This window comes from Muscardinus avellanarius, assembly GCF_963383645.1.
Source record: "Muscardinus avellanarius genome assembly, chromosome: 13".
NCBI classification, from domain to species: Eukaryota; Metazoa; Chordata; class Mammalia; order Rodentia; family Gliridae; genus Muscardinus; species Muscardinus avellanarius.
Genome location: NC_137799.1, coordinates 12,419,741 through 12,439,235, shown reverse-complemented (window position 1 = coordinate 12,439,235; position 19,495 = coordinate 12,419,741). Strand labels below are relative to the sequence as shown.

The 19,495-nt window shown below is 44.5% G+C and overlaps 1 protein-coding gene across 5 annotated transcripts in view; it reads right to left on the bottom strand.

The window, feature by feature from the left end:
• DENND1A (DENN domain containing 1A) overlaps window positions 1-19,495 on the bottom strand; it is a gene marked incomplete at both ends in the record, with an annotated part of 564,729 nt that overhangs the window by 194,198 nt on the left and 351,036 nt on the right. For all 5 annotated transcript variants that reach the window (XM_080708699.1, XM_080708698.1, XM_080708700.1 and 2 more), the window contains one exon: window positions 13,623-13,668. In XM_080708699.1, the coding sequence (XP_080564825.1) occupies window positions 13,623-13,668 (46 nt within the window). The remainder of the gene's footprint in view (window positions 1-13,622; window positions 13,669-19,495) is intronic.

Sequence of the window (19,495 nt, the reverse complement as noted above, 5' to 3'; positions counted from 1 at the left end):
CCCCTGGATGTCCTGGGACCCAAGGTTTGCATCCTGGCTTTGCACTCACTAACAGAGTAGTTTAGGCAAGGCTCTCAGGCATCTCTCTCTCTGGAGGCCAGGACTGTTGATAGGACCTGGTGGATTCACTAGAGCATGGGATTCCTCTAGAGTGGGCCATCAGGCGGAGGCTACCCCCAGGAGCTGGATCCCTCCACGAGCCCAACCCCATCCAGCCAGAGCCCACCGCAAGCCCGCTTATGCCTCTGCCTCAAACTGCAGCCGCCTGCCTGCTGCTGGAGATCAGCGTCCCCACGTGCTGAAGAGGGAGAACAGAGGAGGAATACGGTGGCAGTGACTCAGTGAGACATAAGGCCCAGACAGCTCACTGTGACTCCTCTGGCCACCACGTTTCCTGCTCTTCTAGAAAGCCTTCCTGATTCCTCTTGCTCCCACGAGGGGCCAGCTCGGAGTCATGCTCAGGGACATTTCTCCTCATTTCACACATGTGGTCACTTTCCCTGAAAAGGCCTGTTTTAAGCCAGGTGTGGTGGTCCCTGCTTGTAATCCCAGTACTTGGGAGGCTGAGACAGGAGGATCCAGGTTCTCAGCCAGCCTCAGCTACTGAGTGAGTTCCTTTGCAACTCAGTGAGACTCTGTTTCAAAATAAAGAATAAAAAAAAAAAAAAAAAAAGGGCTAGGAATGTAGCTTGGAGATAGAATGCCCCTAGGTACTGAAAAAAGAAAAGAAAAAACTTCTTGTTTTAGCCCTCTATTTTCACATTTAGACCTCTATTTTTACATTTATACCATGACAACCCTGTCATCTGAAAGCACTGTAGACTTTAAATATATATATATATATATACACATACATACATATATACATATACATATATATTTTACACACACACACACACACACACACACACACACACACACACACATTTTGTGGTGCTGGGAAATGAACCCAGGGGAATTCTACCTCCAAGCTACATCCCCATCCCTATTTTTTATTTTATTTTAATTTTAAAACAGGGTCTCACTAAGTTGCGGAGGGCCTTACTAAGTAGCTGAGCCTGGCCTCAAACCTGGATCCTCCTGTCTCAGCATCTCAAGTACTGGGATTACAAGCATGGGCCACCACACCTGGCTTAAAAACACATTATATTTTGTAATGTATTATTTAAAAGATATCCTTGAAGCAACCTCATAGGAGTCATCGTTCACATTTTTCAGGAGGCCAAACTGAAGCTCTCAAGGAAACGTAACTGGGTAATCCCAGGTTCCTGAGTAATAACAGTGTTATTTGAGTTGGGGCCATCCTACCCAAAGTCTGGGACCCTTCTTTCTACATAGTCGCACAAAGTGGGAGTTGAGTACACACCTAAGACAGAGGCCATGTCATGCATTTCTCTTGTGATCTCAGATGGACAGAGTGCTAGACACATGGCTGCAATCAGACCCCAAAGTAAGGCCAGTATAAGATTTTTCATTTGCACATACGCAAACAACATCACAAAGTGAAATAGCTGGACGGGAAGCCTGGTCCTACTAATTATTTCTGTGTGACTTTAGACAAACTACCTCTCTGTGCCTACATTTCATCATCTGTATAATCGGGCCACCATTATCAGAGTACAGACTTGTTGTAAGAATTAAATAGTTGAGTGTAATGCACCTGGCAGATGTTCAAAGTCATATCCATCCAATATAAAACAATGAGAGACGGGCGTGGTGGCGCACGCTTGTAATCCCCGCGCTTGGGAGGCAGAGACAGGAGGATCGCGCAGGTTCGAAGCCAGCCGCGCGCGCTGGTTTAAGAGACCCTGTCTCCAAATAAAAATGTAAAAATAGGTCTGGGAGTGTAGCCCGGAGGTAGAAGGGCTTCCAGGAACCCCAGTACCACCAAAAATAAAAAATAAAAAAATAAAAAAAAGAGACTTGAACTTGGGAGCTTCACTGGGAATGTAAAGGGACGTGGACTCCCTCGTCCCCAAGTGGCTTGGGGCCACTCTATCATAAAACAGGGCCCCCCCACCCCACAACTGCCACTCGCCATCACGCACTCACCACTGAGCACAGAAAGCCCCAACTCCCATCTCCACCTGCCTTTTATTTGAAATGTCAATTTTTAAAGAGTGGAGAGGTTGGAGACCCAATTTAACAAGCACGCTGAAACATTGTTTATTGCCTCCATAAACATGGCTTAGTGAGAATTACGGACTTAATCAGAGTGAACTTATCTCCTGGTGAAAAGGAACACTTTAAATTTCAGAAATAGCACCTTCACTGTGAAAATCTCTTAACTTTTCAAACAAACGACAGGGGGCCTTAAACATATGGGCAGTAAAGGGGAGGCTATTACTGTGATTTGTCTTGCTCAGGAACCAGGGAGCCCTAAAGGTCCATAACAACGTTAAGATCTAGGAAAAATATTTGGAAAATCATATTGAGGGGACTTGTCTCTAGAAACAGCCATGAGGTCTGCTGAGTGGGAAGTCAGACCTGTCTGGAGGCTGTGGGCTGCCCTGAAGAAAGGCCCCTGGAGGCATTAGCGCGGGGCTGTTTAATCAGCAGCAGCGTGGGCGCAGCTCACCTCTGCGGGTGGAAGGGAGCATTAGCCAGAGGTAAGAAGTTGGCGACCTGCTTTTCAGAGGAGAGGTACTCTGTGAATCCACTTGCTGCTAAGTGGTGTGTTTCTTTCTTCAAAAACAACAACAACAACAACAACAACAACAACATGCTTCCGGAAGATGAGGTCCTGCGAACCCAACTTCCCTATCTGAGTCTTCATCAGGGCTGTTCCAATCACAATCATTCCAGGAAAGGCTTTCATAAGATGCCCCATCTTGTGCAGAAAGTATCAGTCTGGCTGCCAGAGGCAGGAAAGGCAGCAGATATAAAATTTTATTATTCCAATGCCCCAGTAGCAGCCAGGAGGCCTTAATGAAATCGCCAAGATTTACGATCTGAAACGGTGATCGCACAGACAGATTCGTAAGGGAGCGGCGCCCTCTGACCTCTCTACACTTTGATCCTCGCACGGCAGGTGGCCTAGAGCCCCCTCCTGGGCCTCTTCCCTCTCTTCCGACACTGCCCGATCTTGATGTGCAAGAAGCCTGACCCTACACAGGTGACGCTCCCAGTGCCGATCACCAGCAGCTGCTGCTAATGGAATGGCCAAAGTCACTGGGCCTGGAGACCTTCCCTCGGCACCGGGGAGCAAGAGACAGCATCCGCATGGTGCTGAGCGGCGGCTCTGCCATTTGGCTCCAAGTCCAGTTGCTCAGCAATGTGGAACGATGTCATTACCAAAGACTGTCCTTGGAAACGGAACTTTGTTCTCCTCCAATTTATACTTTGAGTTAGGAAAAGAAAAAAAAAATCACCTCTTAAAACTCAATCACAAATCTTAAAAAAAAAAAAAAACCAACCTCTAAGTCCTAAATGTATCTCTCAGAACTTCCCCAAAACCATGTGCAGCAAATTTATACCAACGAAAATCAAAACAATTTTTGGAAACCTAAAATTGACTGTTTTCAGTTCCATGAAATTTCATTTAAAAAACCCCATATGCCAAAATGTCCAAATTCTCTTATTTTTAAAAATTGGGATGACTTCCAAAAATCATAGCTATCTTTTTCTTTCTTTCTTCTTTTTTTTTTCTTCCTCTTCTAAAGCTAGGGATGGGTAATGTGCATATGTACTTATCAAGCTTCATAATTTAACCCATTCGATCAGTACAAAATATTTGCAGTCAAAAGCTGAAGAGGGAGGATGTAAATTTATTGCCACTGGATATTTCAAAACAATTGATTCCTAGGCATCAAAATTAACAGATATTATATTTGGCAGAAGCAGAATCCAGGAGTCTAGGCAGCCTCAATCTGCACCTTTTAGCTTCTGTCAGATACTGGGTTCACGGAGGGAAGGATTTTAGGCAGGACATAAGCTACTCTTTGGGATGTTGGTGACTTCCAACCATATATGAGACTTTAATGTCACTGCTAATTATACTTTAAAAAGGCCTCTAGCCAATGCCTATGTTTCTAAACAAACATAGGGTGGTGGCCCCAAGCCTTACCTGCAGAGGCCTGGGCTTAGATCACAAATGTCTGGATCCAATGGGCAAACAAAAATATCTCCTTTTGTAGCCTACATGGTATAAATTTTAATACTCAAACTTAAAAATTATTTAGAAATCATGTGAAAAGCAAACAAAAGAAAGGTCCACTGACTCCATTTTTAATCACATTTTCTCTCTGTAGATTTTTAACTTTCGGGAGTGGTTTATGGAGAGAGCAGGTCAGCAGGGGGAAGAGGTATAGTTAGGACATCACAGTTTGGTTATTTTGTAAAAATTGTTAAGATGTCTTCTTGAGGAATCTACTCAAAATATTTCATTATTAATAATATCCACTGGGATTGATGATGTAGCTCAGATGTGCAGTGCTTGTTCAGGGTGCACGAGGCCCTGGGCTCATTCTTTAGCACCAACACACACACACACACACACACACACACACACACACACACACAGAGACACACACACACAGACACACACACCACCACCACTACCCCCCTTGAGGACCTGCTGATGTGCATGGTACTTTAGCCATATTCTTTGTTACCTCTTTTTAGATAGGTGCCCCACTTTGCCAATGGAGATTTGAAGCACATACCCACTAAGTGACATTTTTTAGCTTGAGCTACACAGAGACAAATGGTTGGGAATCAAACTTAGGCTCATTGTCTGCTTCCAAAACCCATGGTCCATCTGCATTTTCCCCCACAAAGGCAAAATGTAAACACACACACACACACACACACACACACACACACACACGCTAATTTGTGCAAAAACGCCAGATTTCGGCTAGCTTACACATTACCCTGGCCCATTTAAAGGCCTTCTGAATCAATTATTTTAGGTCATTAAGGGGAAGTTTAATTTGGTTGACAAACACCCCTACTGTGGTGACCTCGCATATCAACAGCAAATGCCTGATGGTCACAAACCAGTACCCAGAGTCGCTGAGCATGGCGTTAAACAGAACCACATGCGCTCGGGTCCCAAGTGGGATTTGCCTGGGCCAAGGGCACCTCTCTTCAATCATCGCTCCAGTCTCTGAGGTCCTGTAAAGGCCCCGCCCTAGTCACTTGCAAGTTTATGAAAAGAAGTCACCAGTCCCATGTGGCTTTAAGCAGTTAAAAGTGCCTTTAAATGAATGTTAATTTAGAAGAGGTCAATCATTAGAAAATAAAAAGGGAGCCTGAAAAAGAAGGCAGAGTCAATCTTAGGTGGACGAGTCTTTTTGCTCTTTTGAAGAGAGGTATTCCAATTCTACCTGCATATAATATTGGTAATTACTTCCATTTATTTGGCGCCTAATATCAATTGGTGACGGGCACCAATCTGGGTGTTTGCCTGCATTTTCTCATTTGTTTCTCATTAAAAACTCCTACGAAATGAGGAACCTACCCTCCTTGCAAGCGAGGAGGGTGAGGCCCAGTGGGGCACCTGAACACCTTCACTGGCACCGTCCTCAAGGGGGTGGCCTCAAGGCTGCCGTGCAGACTCTCACTCGATGACCAAGCTAGTATTTGTGTTTCCAGCAGGCATCTCTGAGGAGGTTAAAGATGCAAAAGCAGTTTTTGTAAGGTGGACACCCTGAGAGAGTAACCATCCTCCCTCCCCTGCTATGCAGATCCATCCTTTAAACAAAGGAACTTGTTTGAAAGGACCTAGTTGTGGGGAGCGAGGATTTGAACTCGGGTGAAGAGGACTCCAGAGCAAGGGCTCTTTCCACTCCGCTACAGGTTGCATTCGGGCCACTCTTACATTCATGTAAAAAGAATTTGATTTATTCAACATCTCTAGGAACAACTGAGTTTTCTTTGCAATTTTCTTTGAAGTCAGTAAATGGGACTACTGTCTAATGATGGGTCAAGCGTTGACAGGAGAACCAGGAACAAATAGCGTTGATAGTCTCACATGGTTCACTGGGACTCCCATGGTGACTCAGTTTCTCTACGGGGGCACTGCCGGCGGGCCTGTCTCACAGGAGGGCATTTCCAGCATGACACGTTAGACTGAAGTGAACAGTCTGCAGGGCTGCTTCCCGCAGCCAGAAGCGCTTGTTCCCATTGGTCACACGGAGGGCTTGACATTGTTTCATACTAACTAATCACAACCTTAGGATAAGTGGCATTTCAGAATCATACTCATTTTAAAAGCAGATTCGAATGTGAAAAAGAGAGAGCGAGCTTCCAGGGGAGATCTAGCAACCAACTGCAGGACTTCTCCCAGGCCCAGAGTGAAGAGAGCCTGTGGCCCTGGTGCCCTCAATTCTCCAGATATGGCAGAGATTCCTATGTGTACATGGTGTGGCTGGTATGCAGCGTGCTAAGGAAATGCCAACAAAACCAAGCCACTGGCCAATTCCTTTTCTTTTTTAAACAAAATGAAACAATCTCCAGGAATCCATCGATCCAGTCTTTGCCTCTTATTTTATGCTACTATGACAATGAATGTTTGATATATTTGTGCCAAACTCTGTATGTCCACTCTGCCAGTTAATTCTCACAACTCTTTGAGATGGATAATATCATAATCTCACAGATGAAAGAATGGAGTCTCTGCCAGGCTAAGGAAGCAGGCCCCAGTCACTAAAGTGCTCAGCTTGTCTCTAGAAGAGCCTCGGGCTTCTGGGCATGAGCTCTCCTTTTCCCTCCCCATAATCCTCAGTGCACAGCCCTGAGGAGGCTCTGCCCGGCATTGGGGCAGGGCCAGCTTTGGTCCACACAGACTCAGGGGAACTGCAGAGCTGAGGCTCCGGGAGCCGATGGACCCATCGTAGTAGGAGGACAGGGTGTAGATGATTTTCATCTCGTGCTTCAGAGTTTGGATGCCGCTCCAAGGGAGAGCAGGTGAAGACCCCAGCGCAGTGTATGGGGTTAAGCAAGCAATCAGAAGGTGTCAGTCTCCTCCCACCCCATTCTTTTCTCATCAAAAATTTCCTCATGAACCCATCATTGCAACTAGCAGCTGGAATGTTTCATGTAGATATCATTTTAAAAAACAGGAACATGACTTACTAAGCCCCCTAAAATAAATCTCACATGAAATGTCTCCATTCTTGTGTGGCCACATAAACGTCATCATTTATAGCTAAATATGATTATGGCTTAGAGTTTTGTATTAGGCAAAATTAATAACCGTAAACTACATCTTATTTCCGTGGAGCCTTGAGAAGCAGCAAAATGATAGTGATGAACAAGAAACACTCTTCTTTATTCACTATAAAACTGCTTTAAAATAAACATTTAAAAAAAGCAAAGGATTAAGGACTTTCTATAAGGAATAAAAAAAAGAAGGAAAGAAAAACGAGTTAAGATAGTGTTAACTGAGCTGCATGGTGGCGCACGCCTGAAATTCCAGTACTTGGAGGCTGAGAGAGAAGGGTGGAAGGTTCGATGACAGCCTCCGCAAGTAGTGAGGCTCTTCAACCTAGCAAGACCCAGATAAATAAAACTGGGCTGGGGGTATAGCTCAAAGGTAGAATGCCCCCCCCCCCCACACACAGGCTAACTCAATAGATAGAAATTCAAGCTCTTTGAAATGCAAAAGGTAGTAAATTCTGTTGTTCTGTGTAAGACCCCAGAGTTAGACCAGGACCCTGACCATAGACACCAACAAACATGGCCTCTGCATCCCAACAACCAAGACAGCATGGATTTGGCACTGGGATGCTGTCCTCAGAATAGTGGCTCCATGCCTCTGCCAGCATGCTTGCAAAACCAGGCTTGCAGGGGCCCATGGCTAAGTCTTGCTGGAGAAATGATGGTGAGGAGGAGAGAGAAATGCCAGGAGCCTTGCCTGGTCTCGCCGAGCACGGGTCACATGCATGCCGCAATTGCACTGGGAAAGAGCAGCCAGGGCTTGCAACCTGGTAACTGGGTCTCACTCACCCTGCTCTTGCCGCCTAGAACTACCACTCAGTACATCATCGAAATACATACCATCAAAGTGGGGTGGGAAAAGAGTGTCTGATGCATGAAAAGTACTTGAAAGCAGAGAAGAAAAGTCAGTATCTAGTAAAGATGATGCTTAAAACCTCAAAAAAAAAAAAAAGCCATCACTAAATACACCTTGGCCACAGTTTCATGGCAAAGGAACCATTCAGAGGCTTGAGTCTGGGACGCTTAACACATCTGAATTTTATATACATGGTTTTGGTGTGTAATTTCCTTAAGAATTACCTTGATCTTTACAAATATCAATTTACTTTACTAACATGGTTAAGCAGTTTCCAAGCATTTTATATGGAGGGACTGTGTTTCTAATGGCCCACAAGGAGAAGGCCTGACCATATCCCTCCCCTATTTACACCCTCCAATGGCTCTCTGTGGCCCTATAAAGTTCAAACTCTTTAATGCGGCTTACAAGGCCCTGGATGGCCTGGCCTCTTCCTGCCTAACTCAGGTCTCCCCTCTCTCTTCAGCTCTGTTTTCGTACTAGACATGGAACTCAGACTTCCTGGAAGCCTCTGATCTACACCTCAAGTTTACTAGAGGCCAGCCCGTTACCTTAGTTTCCCTAGTTGTATCTATCTGTTAGGCTTCAGTGTACACATTCTTTTCTTCAGAGAAGTGTAGCCCTCAGCCCTCCAGGCTAGAGTCTCTCCTTCCCGAGCCCATGGTAGGCCCCACTCACTGCAATTATTTTCTACTTGTGTGCATCTGCTCCAGACAAAACATTGAGAAGGTGGGGATTACATCACAGCCATCATTTCATAAAGAATTCTTGGTCTATTGCAGTACCCGGACACAAAAGGCTCTCAACACATCACTGGGGAAGGAATGCAGACTGTGTCCCTGCCACATTCCAGATGCTGGGATATGCTGGACATATACAGGACTCAGTCCTCCAAGATGAAGTAAGAGAAAAAGATACAGAAGACAAAGTATCATGACTGAAGTCAACACAACAAGGAAGTGGCCGGGCAGGGTTTGGAGAGTACATTTATCAAATCCTTCAAAATCATCATTCCCAATTCTGGTACAGCGCCCCTGCATTGAAAACCAGGGGAAAACGAGGCAGGTACACACCAACTGTGTCAAAACTCTTTCCCTATGGGATGAGGATGATGACCTTTGGAATCTAGGGGTTCCTAAAACACAATGTCAAAGGCATTAGCTAAACCATGTAAATAGCGTTAAGCCTACCAGATAAGTAGAAGCAGCAATGGCTGTTGACTGTGGAGCATTTTTTGTGCTGACACTGTGACAGGCATCACGGTGACGAGCGTTGTCTTACTAGCTGTTGCCAACAATCCTATAAAGGAGACTCTGACACGACCTCCAATTGCAGGGGAGGAAAAAGAGGGTCAGTGGGCAACTACTTTGCCAGAAATCCCACCAGCAGGAAGGAGGAAAGCCAGAGCCCAAGGCCCAGGAGCTAAGTGCCGGATCTTACTGCCTCTGCTTAGGGACGGAGCTTCACTTACAAGCTGGCCTCGGGTTCTCTTTGGAGCGATGTCACTGCCACCATCCTTTCTTTTCCTAACCACTCCACCAGCAGGAGTGACATACAATGCCTTCTGGATACATCTCTTACATTCCCCTGAGGTATGCACACAAAAGCATGCATGGGAGGAAGCTCTTCATTTATGAAATAGGAAAAGTACCATCCAGCAGATATGACCTGGCACCTGCTACCAGATATGGCACAGAAGAGGGACTGCATAAATGTCGCTTGAACTAAATTGAGATCAGCTGAATGAAAGGAAATAGTCACTGTGTAATCTGGCCATGTTTTGGGATTTCCTAGCTGCCAACTAACATGATCATTCTCTCCAAGAAGAAACTAGGTCTATGCCAATACCCTTGGCTATTCTGCTAACTTGCCACTAGCCTCAGATTGCTTAAATGAGGGAAAGAATACCAAAAGGCAGAAGGAGAGAGAACGATGATCAACTATAAACTTGTCACTTTAGAAGGAAAGTGGACTCTTTACAGCGACAAGGTTACCGTTTAACAAACGGCAACGCATCCTCTTTGAGCTTGAAGACTAGAATTAGGTCTTTTCCTGAAATAACCTTTTTCCAAATGAGAATACTAGGTTGTAATTTATGTTTCTTTTTGTGCAACAAATTTGAGTGTCATAAAAATGGTTAAAAAGTCTTCCTATGGTAGCTTTTTCTAAACTTTTATGAACATCTGCCACATTCATTTGAAGTTTAAAAAATTCTGGCACATATGCAAAGGCATAATAAGGTGCCTATAGCTTTCAAGAAAAAATAACAAGACAGTCAAAAATAAGCCTTTTGCTGAATTGCCAGTAAGAAAACTAGTGTAGTGAGATGAGATGGGCCTCCCTGAGCTCCTTCCTTTAAGAGCGCTCCTTTGGCCCCAGGTCTGTGCTCCTGGCCAGGCGTTACAGCCTGTGTTCCTGGGGGAAGTGTAGGAGAAGCATGCCTGGCACTGAAAGGTACAACAGAGCCAGAGAAGCCCCATCAACTGGCATGCACAACTAGAGTCCTCTGGGTGTGGGCTGAAATCCAAGGGAAGAGACCAGGACACAGAACTCTGACATTTGGTAGTTTGTGGCTGGCCAATGCCCCAATGTCTCTGTCCAGAAGAATGTCTCTGGTTCTGAGGGTGGGGTGACCATACTTATGTTTCCTTCTTGGTGCTGGCCACATAAGAGCTTAGCACAGCAAACTCTTCTCTGACCTCAGTCAAGCTACAAGGCTAGTTGATTTCTGAACCTTCGGCCTTTCAAAGCCCGAACAGAGTAGGCTTACACCTGCTCATCTAAGTATGAAACTCTTTCAAGTTTTAGCTTCAAATGCATGCATACTCTGGGTTATATATTTTTATTGCAAAAGGCCTTATGTTAAATTACTTATAATCATACAAAATGTAAAATATTTACCTCCTTCATCTTTATGTAAAAGATGCAAGGCACTGGGTTGCCTGCAGACAGTGATGTCTATTGGAGGCTTCTAAAAGTGCTCCAAATTACAGCTCTCCAAGCAACTTTCTCCACCCTTTTGAGAAAGTTTTTACTCAGACAATTCCTCCTGCTTGGCACTTGGCACATACTAAGGGGGCTGAGGCCATCACAGTGAATGGTGCATAGGCCCTGTTCCCAAAGAAGTCAAGCTCCAGGGGCTGATAGAGAGGACAGGACAGGAAACAGCTACCAGTGAGAGCCAGAGGTTCCATCAGTGAAAAAAGACAAGAAAGAGGACTTCTGGGAAGAGTTGGAGAAGGGCAGGGCTTCTCCATGCAGAGGTGCAGGAGTGTAGATCTGTTCAGGGACCAGCCTGAGCACCAGCTCACAAGTACTTTTGCAGCAATGGGCAGAGGCTTGGCAGCAGTGGAGAAATGGTGCAGAACGTGGGGGCAGAGCAGAGGGAGAGTGAAAAGTGGGCCCTAAAAGAGTAGCCGGGTGGAAAGAAGGCAACACTTCTGTGCCAGTTCTGTAGAAGGAATCTTGTGCTCATCTCTATATGCCCAGATCTAGCACAACGCTTGGAGCATAAAAGGCCCTTGTTTTGCTTATCAGGTGAATATGGCTTTGCAAGAATCCATGAAAGCAATGTGCCAACGAACATGGTGAGGAAGGAACAGAGCAGGAGATATTTCAGCAACTCAGTGAGTAGTTAGAGGCAGTAAATGATGAAGAGGAATACTCAGCCACCTCAGGTGTCCCACTGTGGTGTCTCTGTAGGCAGTGGTGCCATTCATGGGGCCTGGGTACTCTGGGAGGGGAGTGGACTGGCTCAGCTTGTACGTGTGTATACATGAAAATAAGAGTTTCGGAGAATAAGAGAGACGTGTAACATCTAGGTGAAACTCAACTGGCATGTGAAACTTGGGACCTCAGGCAGAGCAGTGTGAGAATGACAGCTGAGAGTCACCGGCTCCGACTTGGTAACGGAAGCCAAAAGCTTTAAGCAAGATGACGAGAGGGCAGGCAGAGAAGCAGAGCCAGCCAGCCGAGGCTCTTGGTGAGCGCTGAAGGCAGCAGGACAGGAAAAGGGCTAAGAGGCCCGGGCTGGCGCACACCAAGGCAGGAGGAGACGCGGGAGGGGACTGTGCGCACCCATAGGCCAAGTGGTCTTTCCGCCGGTGTTTAAAACTCTACAGCATTGGCCCGAAAGGTCCATTAGAAATGATTCACTTTTAATTTTGCCTTTTCACATTGTAGCTTTGAACAGACCCCCAAACTTGACAAACAAAGGTAAAACAGAAGAAATCTCTTCAATCTGATCTAAATACATCATCCAAGATAGTCCATAAACTGTGTACTGTATGTGCTTAGGGCTGGGTGATGACAGGGAGGGACTGTTAACAGAATGTAGGAGCCACATGGCCGTCCTGTCAAATTAGAAATTTGAGCAGATTTCTGTGGTCTATTTTGATCAAGATTCTCAATGTCAAACAAACAGGTTTTTCGATAACCAACTTGTTTCATTTTCGTAAGCACAATAGCACAGTGTGCAACAGTTAGTGGAGAAGCAGGTGGTCCTCGTCGACGTGAAATGAAGGGAACAGAAGAAGAGAAGTAGCACTTCCTTTAAGACATGCAAAGCACCATCGCAGACGGACATGGCTGTAGATTTCCCTCCGAGAGCTTAGCTCCTGTGCGGCACAGGCAAGTCGCCCACCCCCGCCCGCTCTGCTCTAGTACAAATGTCTGCTCTCTCCTGAGGAGGAGAAGGCTTGGGGTTCATGTCTACAAACTAATGGCACTTCCAAAAGCACAGAAAAGTCCTTTAAAAGAACTGCTATCTAATTGGTACAGCCATACAGAAAGCAATCTGGCATCAGATTCATAGCTTTGACCAAGCATTTCTACTTTAGGGATTCTATGCTAAGGAAATAAGTCAAAATGCAGATACAGCCTTATGCATAAAGATGTTCACTGAAATGCTATTTATAATAGTGGAAAAATTATAAACAATCTAAGTGTCCAACAGTAGGAAAATAGTTAAGTTGTGGTATATCCAAATGGTGGGAATGACAGGTAGCAAATTACAAATTGTTACCAAGAGTAGACAAAAACATAAATTCTCACGCCATAATATTAAATGAAGCAAAGACACAAAAGTATATATACATAAATCATATCAATCATGCACATTTATATAAAATATGTATTCTCAGAATAAAGACCAGAAGAATAGTAAATTTCCAACAGTGGTTTGATCTGGAATAATGGCAGTGTGGACAATTTTAATATTCTTTGTATTTCTATACCATTTATATCACATTTCCTACAATGAAAAAAAATGTAATACTGCTATAGCAATTTTAGATGAGACCTTGTTCTGAAAAGCAAACCACTTCCCTTCTCTCATTCAACCCCTCACGGAGCCCTTTCCTCCTGGCTCTCACCCCCACACCTATGAAGGCCACAATCTCCAACCCAAGTGGAAAAGCCTTGGAATCAAGAGCCAGTGTTAAGGGCCTAAGCTGGAGCTCGGCTCCGCACTCAGGAGGGCAACACACGTGAGCTTGCTTCGTGCTCCCTGCACAGAGCTGTGCACCCACACTGTGTCTCCCCACCGCGCAGTGCAGAACAAAACCCCAAGCCGAGGGACGGGGGAGGGAAGAAGCCAACTTACCTCCATTAAACTTAAATGGATTCCTATGAGGTAAGGCATGGGAGCGCTGTGGAGAGAAACAGAGACACACAGCTGCTTTAATGTCTGTTGCTTCCGACAGAAAATTACAGATGGTTCAACTATTTGGAGAAAAACTGTTTTAATAAACGTATGCACAGTTACATTTCCTTTCACAACAAAAATCCTAATATGACATTCTGTTCCCAAGCCTAGAAACTTCGGAAGAATTTCAAAACGCAGGCAGCAGTGTAAACAGTGTGTGTGTGGGGGGGCAAGGGCCTCGGCGTCGGTCTTGCAGGGGCGGCTTGTGACTGCGCGGCTTGAGTCATCTTTCAAATGGGACACTGGACCCACCTGGCACGTTACTAGAGGGCGAGAGAACGCACACCAAGTGACGAGCAGGGTTCCTAGTAAGAATGGGGACCGTGATGGCCGTGATTATAACGGACAAGTGGTTACAGTCGCAAGGAAGGCAAATGGGATTCAAAGAAGGATGATCTGTATCTGCCGTTTTCTTCTGGTCTCAAGAGAGGTGACCTAACTGCCTATTCCGACTGGACTAAGGACTTGGAGAGCTGCCCGCAAGCTTCTCCGCGCAGCGGCACACACGCCAGCGTGGTGACATGACAATTCCTAAAGGTTCTGCTCCTCGCTTTGCTCAAGAGCAACAGGTTCCCCGTCAGCGACTGAGCGAGGGGACGAAAGCCCAGCCCCAAAGGTTTACAATCCTGAGTGTTTGGGGTTCATCAGTCTTTCCTTTGTTTTCAGGCGTCTGTGTGCGCGCACACACACGATCATTTCTGATACTACTGTCAATGAGAAATGTGCTGGTGGTTCCATGAAAATCTTTAAGTTCACCTTTGCTAATCTACATAATAACTTTGCCAGGCAGGTACAATTCCACCTTCAGAGGAGGAAATATACCGGAGAGGTTAAATCACTTTAAAGCCATAAACCCAAGTAAATGGTAAACCTGGGCTTGGACTTCCAAAGTGTGTGCATTTCTTCCCTGGAGTCACACTGACCACGCGGTGGAACCTCAGTCCCCGGCTCACCTTCCATGCCGTGTCTTTCCTGGGGAGGGAAGGGGGTGGCGGGCAACTTTGCCATCTGCCTCTCCAGTATGGGATACATCTTACAATATGTGCAGAGGTTATTTTTATGTGCTTAGAAGAAAGCTGGCTGGCTCAGACTGGGGCGACGAGGTACTTTGCTCTGGCCGGCTGGGGGAGTCAGAGGGGAGGGGTAAAGATGGCTCTTTGGGGGCAGCTTGGGGAATAATGAAGCAGAAGAGGTTTGCTTGCAACAGAGTATTAAGGAGCCCAGGCTTTATCTGCAAAGCAATGGTGAGGCAGCAAAGGGTTCTAAACATCAAATACACATTTTAAAATTGCTCAAACACTTAAAAATAAGGACAAAATTCTTCAAGTAAAAATCCTTTCTCAGAATATAAAATGTCCTCCTTACTACAGATCTCAGCAGTCATGTCTTTCAGAAGCTTGTAAAACAGACTTGAATATTAGCAACACAGTTTGGGAACTATTCTTTTAGGAGACTTGTGTTTGATAGTAGCCAAAAAAAGAACCATACACACAACTGCACTGAAAGTAGAGTTGCCCTTTCTTTCCTTCCATCATTGTCTTCTTCTTTTATTATTATTTTTTTTATTTTTGAAGGTATCTGCTGGGCACATTCAACTTCTCTTTGCTTCTAGGGGCAAGGAAATGCCCTGCAATATTTTTTTCCCCTTAAGCTGTAAACCATTAGTTTAGCTGCCAGCTACATAAATGCCCCAGCTTCCCAGTGTGCCTGGCTCTGCTGTCCGGGCTTTTTCCAGTGTACACTGAAATGAATGTGTTTCTAATTAAGTAGCTTCAGGAACAAGACAGCTTCAATGTCAGAAATACAAAGTCTGAACCCTGGCAGGAAGTCTTAAGACTGCAAATGTCTCATCCAGTGGAACCTTGCCTAATGTAATGAAAGGAAGCAGGAAGAGCGCAGAATTCCAGAAAAATGGCCACTTATTAATGTGTCCAGGAGCACAGGCTAATTCATAGGAGGGAGAAAAGCTTAGATCCATATGCTACTAAATCTTATCAACTTTTCCAACTTTTATACGTACTCATACAATTGATTAGTGACCATGAGTTTTAATTTGAATTTTAGAACTGAAATCCCAACAAACAAGTTTACAGAAAAAGGCATTCAAACAACTGAGCAAAAGGTAAATATGATGCCTATGGCAAAGCCTTCTGTATAATTTAGCCATAAGCTCTTATTTGAAAAAGAACGTATTTTCTAGAATTTTAAATAAGTAGTTTTAAATGCCATGCCCTTTTGTCCTGCAATGAAAATCAATGATACCTTGAGAGAGAGGACAAAAGGGCCTTATAAAAGTTACTGTAGATGAAAGAAGGGACAAAGTGGGGCTCACTCTTCTAGTATCTTTATTAGGCATTTTGTAAAGCCCGATAATTTCCCAAAGAATAATTGTGGCCTATCATAGAAATGAAGTTTCTTAGCCAAGTATTGTTAGGAGTGCACTAGCTCTGTATTTAGAAAATATTTTAAACACATTTATTCTGAAATCATAGCAGCTCCATGTTTTATATGAATGCAAATTTGGGCAAATACCTTTTATATTGTCATCATTTGCTTAGAAAAGTCTCAAATACTCCTCAGAACCCATGGCATTTTATTCTGCTTGGCAAATACATAATTACAAATTCTAAGTGGGGGGGAGGGAAGGGAAAGAAAAAGGAGCCCAGAGCCTCCTTAACATCTCAGTGTGGCAAGTATGTAACTGTGTAATTCTAGGTATGTTCTGCAAACACTTTCTCTTCTCAGTATCCCTTATTAATTATTGCAGCTACTGGCTCATTTTCTTGGAAGTCTTTCTTTGCCTTTTTATTATAAAAAGATTAAAAATCACCTACCCATGATGTATCATCTTAACACAACTACTTTTTGCATTACCCTTTTCTAATATTGGCCCACATTAACAGTTTCATATCACTGAAATTAACTGCATATATTTTATCGTTTTCTCACTGTCTACTTCAACATTCTCCATAGTGCTCTATAATCTTTGTGATTATTAAAGGCTGCAGAATATCCTGCCAAGTACTGATGTATCACAATTTTTTGAATCCTATCCCTAGAGTTAGACAGTAAGGTGCTTCCAATCTCTCACTAATATAAGTAATATTATCTTGAAAATGAAGCTGGGCATAGTGACACCTTCCTGTAATCCCCAATACTTGGGAGGCTGAGACAGGAAGATCACAGGCTCGTGGCCAAGCTCTCTGCAATTAGTGAGACCGTGTTTCACAGTAAAAAATGAAAGAGGGCTAGAGGTAGAATGCCCCTGGTTTCAATCCCCAGTACCCCCCCAACACACGCAAAAGGGAGGAACTTCATGTGCACGAGTTCCTAGACACTGAATTGCTAATCATGTGCACGAGTTCCTAGACACTGAATTGCTAAGTTAAAGGGCTGGGTTTTCTTTTTTATACCTCTTTTTATATCTTGGTCAGGCAATTTCCAAAAGGGCAGTACCTGTCTGACCTCTCAGGATTGCTGCATAGGCTTCGAGACAATGCCTGACGTGCCTAGAACAGGAGCAGAACCCGGTCAGCTCTCTTCAAGCGCCTGCGAAGTCCAGTGCTTTTTCTCTGAGCCCCGGGAGTGGCTGGCCCCATCGAACCTACTGTCCTCTCACGTGGAAGAGTTTCTTGTTCCAGGCACGGTTCTGAAGGACACCTGGCGAGTCACTGATGAGGATGGTCAAGACCCCACAAGGGATGGAGGTGCCTACGGGCAGCTTCAGTGAGCATGGGCTCTGCCTACCAAGCTCACCCTCTTGTCTGGATACCCCACTGAGTTCAGTTGTAATACATATCATTTTCTTTCAGATGGTGCCTTTCCATCAAGGAAACAATGATTCATTGTTTTCTGATCACTTAGAACAAATTTTTTTTTTTTTTTTTTTTTTTGTGGTACTGGGGTTCCTGGAAGCCCTTCTACCTCCGGGCTACACTCCCAGACCTATTTTTACATTTTTATTTGGAAACTGGGTCTCCTAAGCCAGCGCACGTGGCTGGCTTCGAACCTGGGCGATCCTCCTGTCTCTGCCTCCCAAGCGCGGGGATTACAAGCATGCACCACCACGCCCGGCTTAGAACAACAATTTTAAAAACATCTTACTTTTGAGCATACATTAAAATAAAAGTATAGCAAAATTAATTAGGTAAGCTGCTCCTAAAACTTCAGAGTAAAAATCATTTTCTGATTGACAGTGATCGATGTCCATGTTTTTCATGGGGTAACTCAGTAATAAAACAAAATAAAGATTTATCTACTAGAAGCTATCTCCTTGTTTTAGGGTGAGAAAGAACTTCTTTGTTGCTCTTCTAGCAAATATGAAACGTGAATACACTTGATTTATACTAAGATCAAATATATAACCTGTTTCTCTGCTCAGTGTCTTTTAGCATTCACAGTAACTTTACAACTTCAATGCTGAATCATGGTGATTCTGAAGACATTTAATTTTATTATTATTATTTTTTTGTGTGTGTGTGGTGCTGGGGATTGAACCCAGGGGCATTCTAACTCTGAGGTACACCCCTAACCTTATTTTTTTTAAATTCTTTTTTGCACTATACATCTCATTTTATTTCAATTTTTAAAAATTTATTTATTGGTACACTGTAGTCATACATCTTAGTAAAAGATGGTGGAGGCATACATGCACACATCACCCAGTTAGCCCTTACCTAATTCCCACCCCTTTATTTTGAAACAGGGTCTCGCTAAGTTGCAGAGGGCCTCACTAAGTAGCTGAGGCTGGCCACAAACCTGGATCTACTTGTCTCACTCTCCCGAGTACTAGGGTTACAAGTGTGAGCCACCACACCTGGCTCTGAAGACATTTTAAAGGGGCAATTAAACACAACACATGCAGAACAACAACATACATAATTAAACCAAAGCAGAGATAACATTAACACCTATGACCAAAATTCATGCATCGGCAGGTCATAACGACTGTTGCTGGCAGAGATTGCAGGTGTCACTGCACCCCTCTGAGTAGCAGAATAGGGTGTCTCTGTACTGGGGCCTTTATTCTCTAGGAATCACTGCACTACCTGACTCTCTTACTTATATCCTAGGAGAGTAAGAGCTACTCATTCTTCCTTCTCCCCTGCATAGGAAAGGGGTTCTGTAACTGGTGTCAAAGTAGTGACAATATTGTGGCTTTTACCTGGAAGGTAAAAAGTAGTGACCTTTACCTGAAAGCATCGTTATTTTGAACCCTAAGGGGAAAGGAACTAGTACTCTAACCCAGTCACTTTTATGCTTTACATTTAAATTCTCAAGGCAACTGTATAACGTAGTGCTATCACCCACATTTTAGGGTGAGGAAACAGCTCAGAAGGATGACTTTGCCCAGTCACACAGCTAGTAAGTAGTGAAGCCATACCTGAAACTCAGGGCTGCCAGCTGTGAGCCCAGGCTGTGCCCACAAAGCCACATAGCACACGTACTGAAGCCCTCGCTGGGTACCGACGCCAACAAGAAGCGAGCAGTGATAGATATACCAAGGGGCTCTTCAGCCGACCCTGGCCGCGACGCCAGGCCTGTGTGGCAGAGTGCTCTGGTACAGGAAGGCCTGCAGCTTGGGCATTCCTAGCCACAAACAGGCATGAATATGGGGCCTGCAGACTTATTAATGGTCCTGCAGTCCCCTTCATTATTACTGCACTCTCCAATTTAATTCCTTTCCCCCAGATAATAGAGCCCTCTTAATTATGTTCCCCTGAGGTGAGCTCCTACTAATTGGAAATGAGTCAGGTAAAATAAAGGGACAC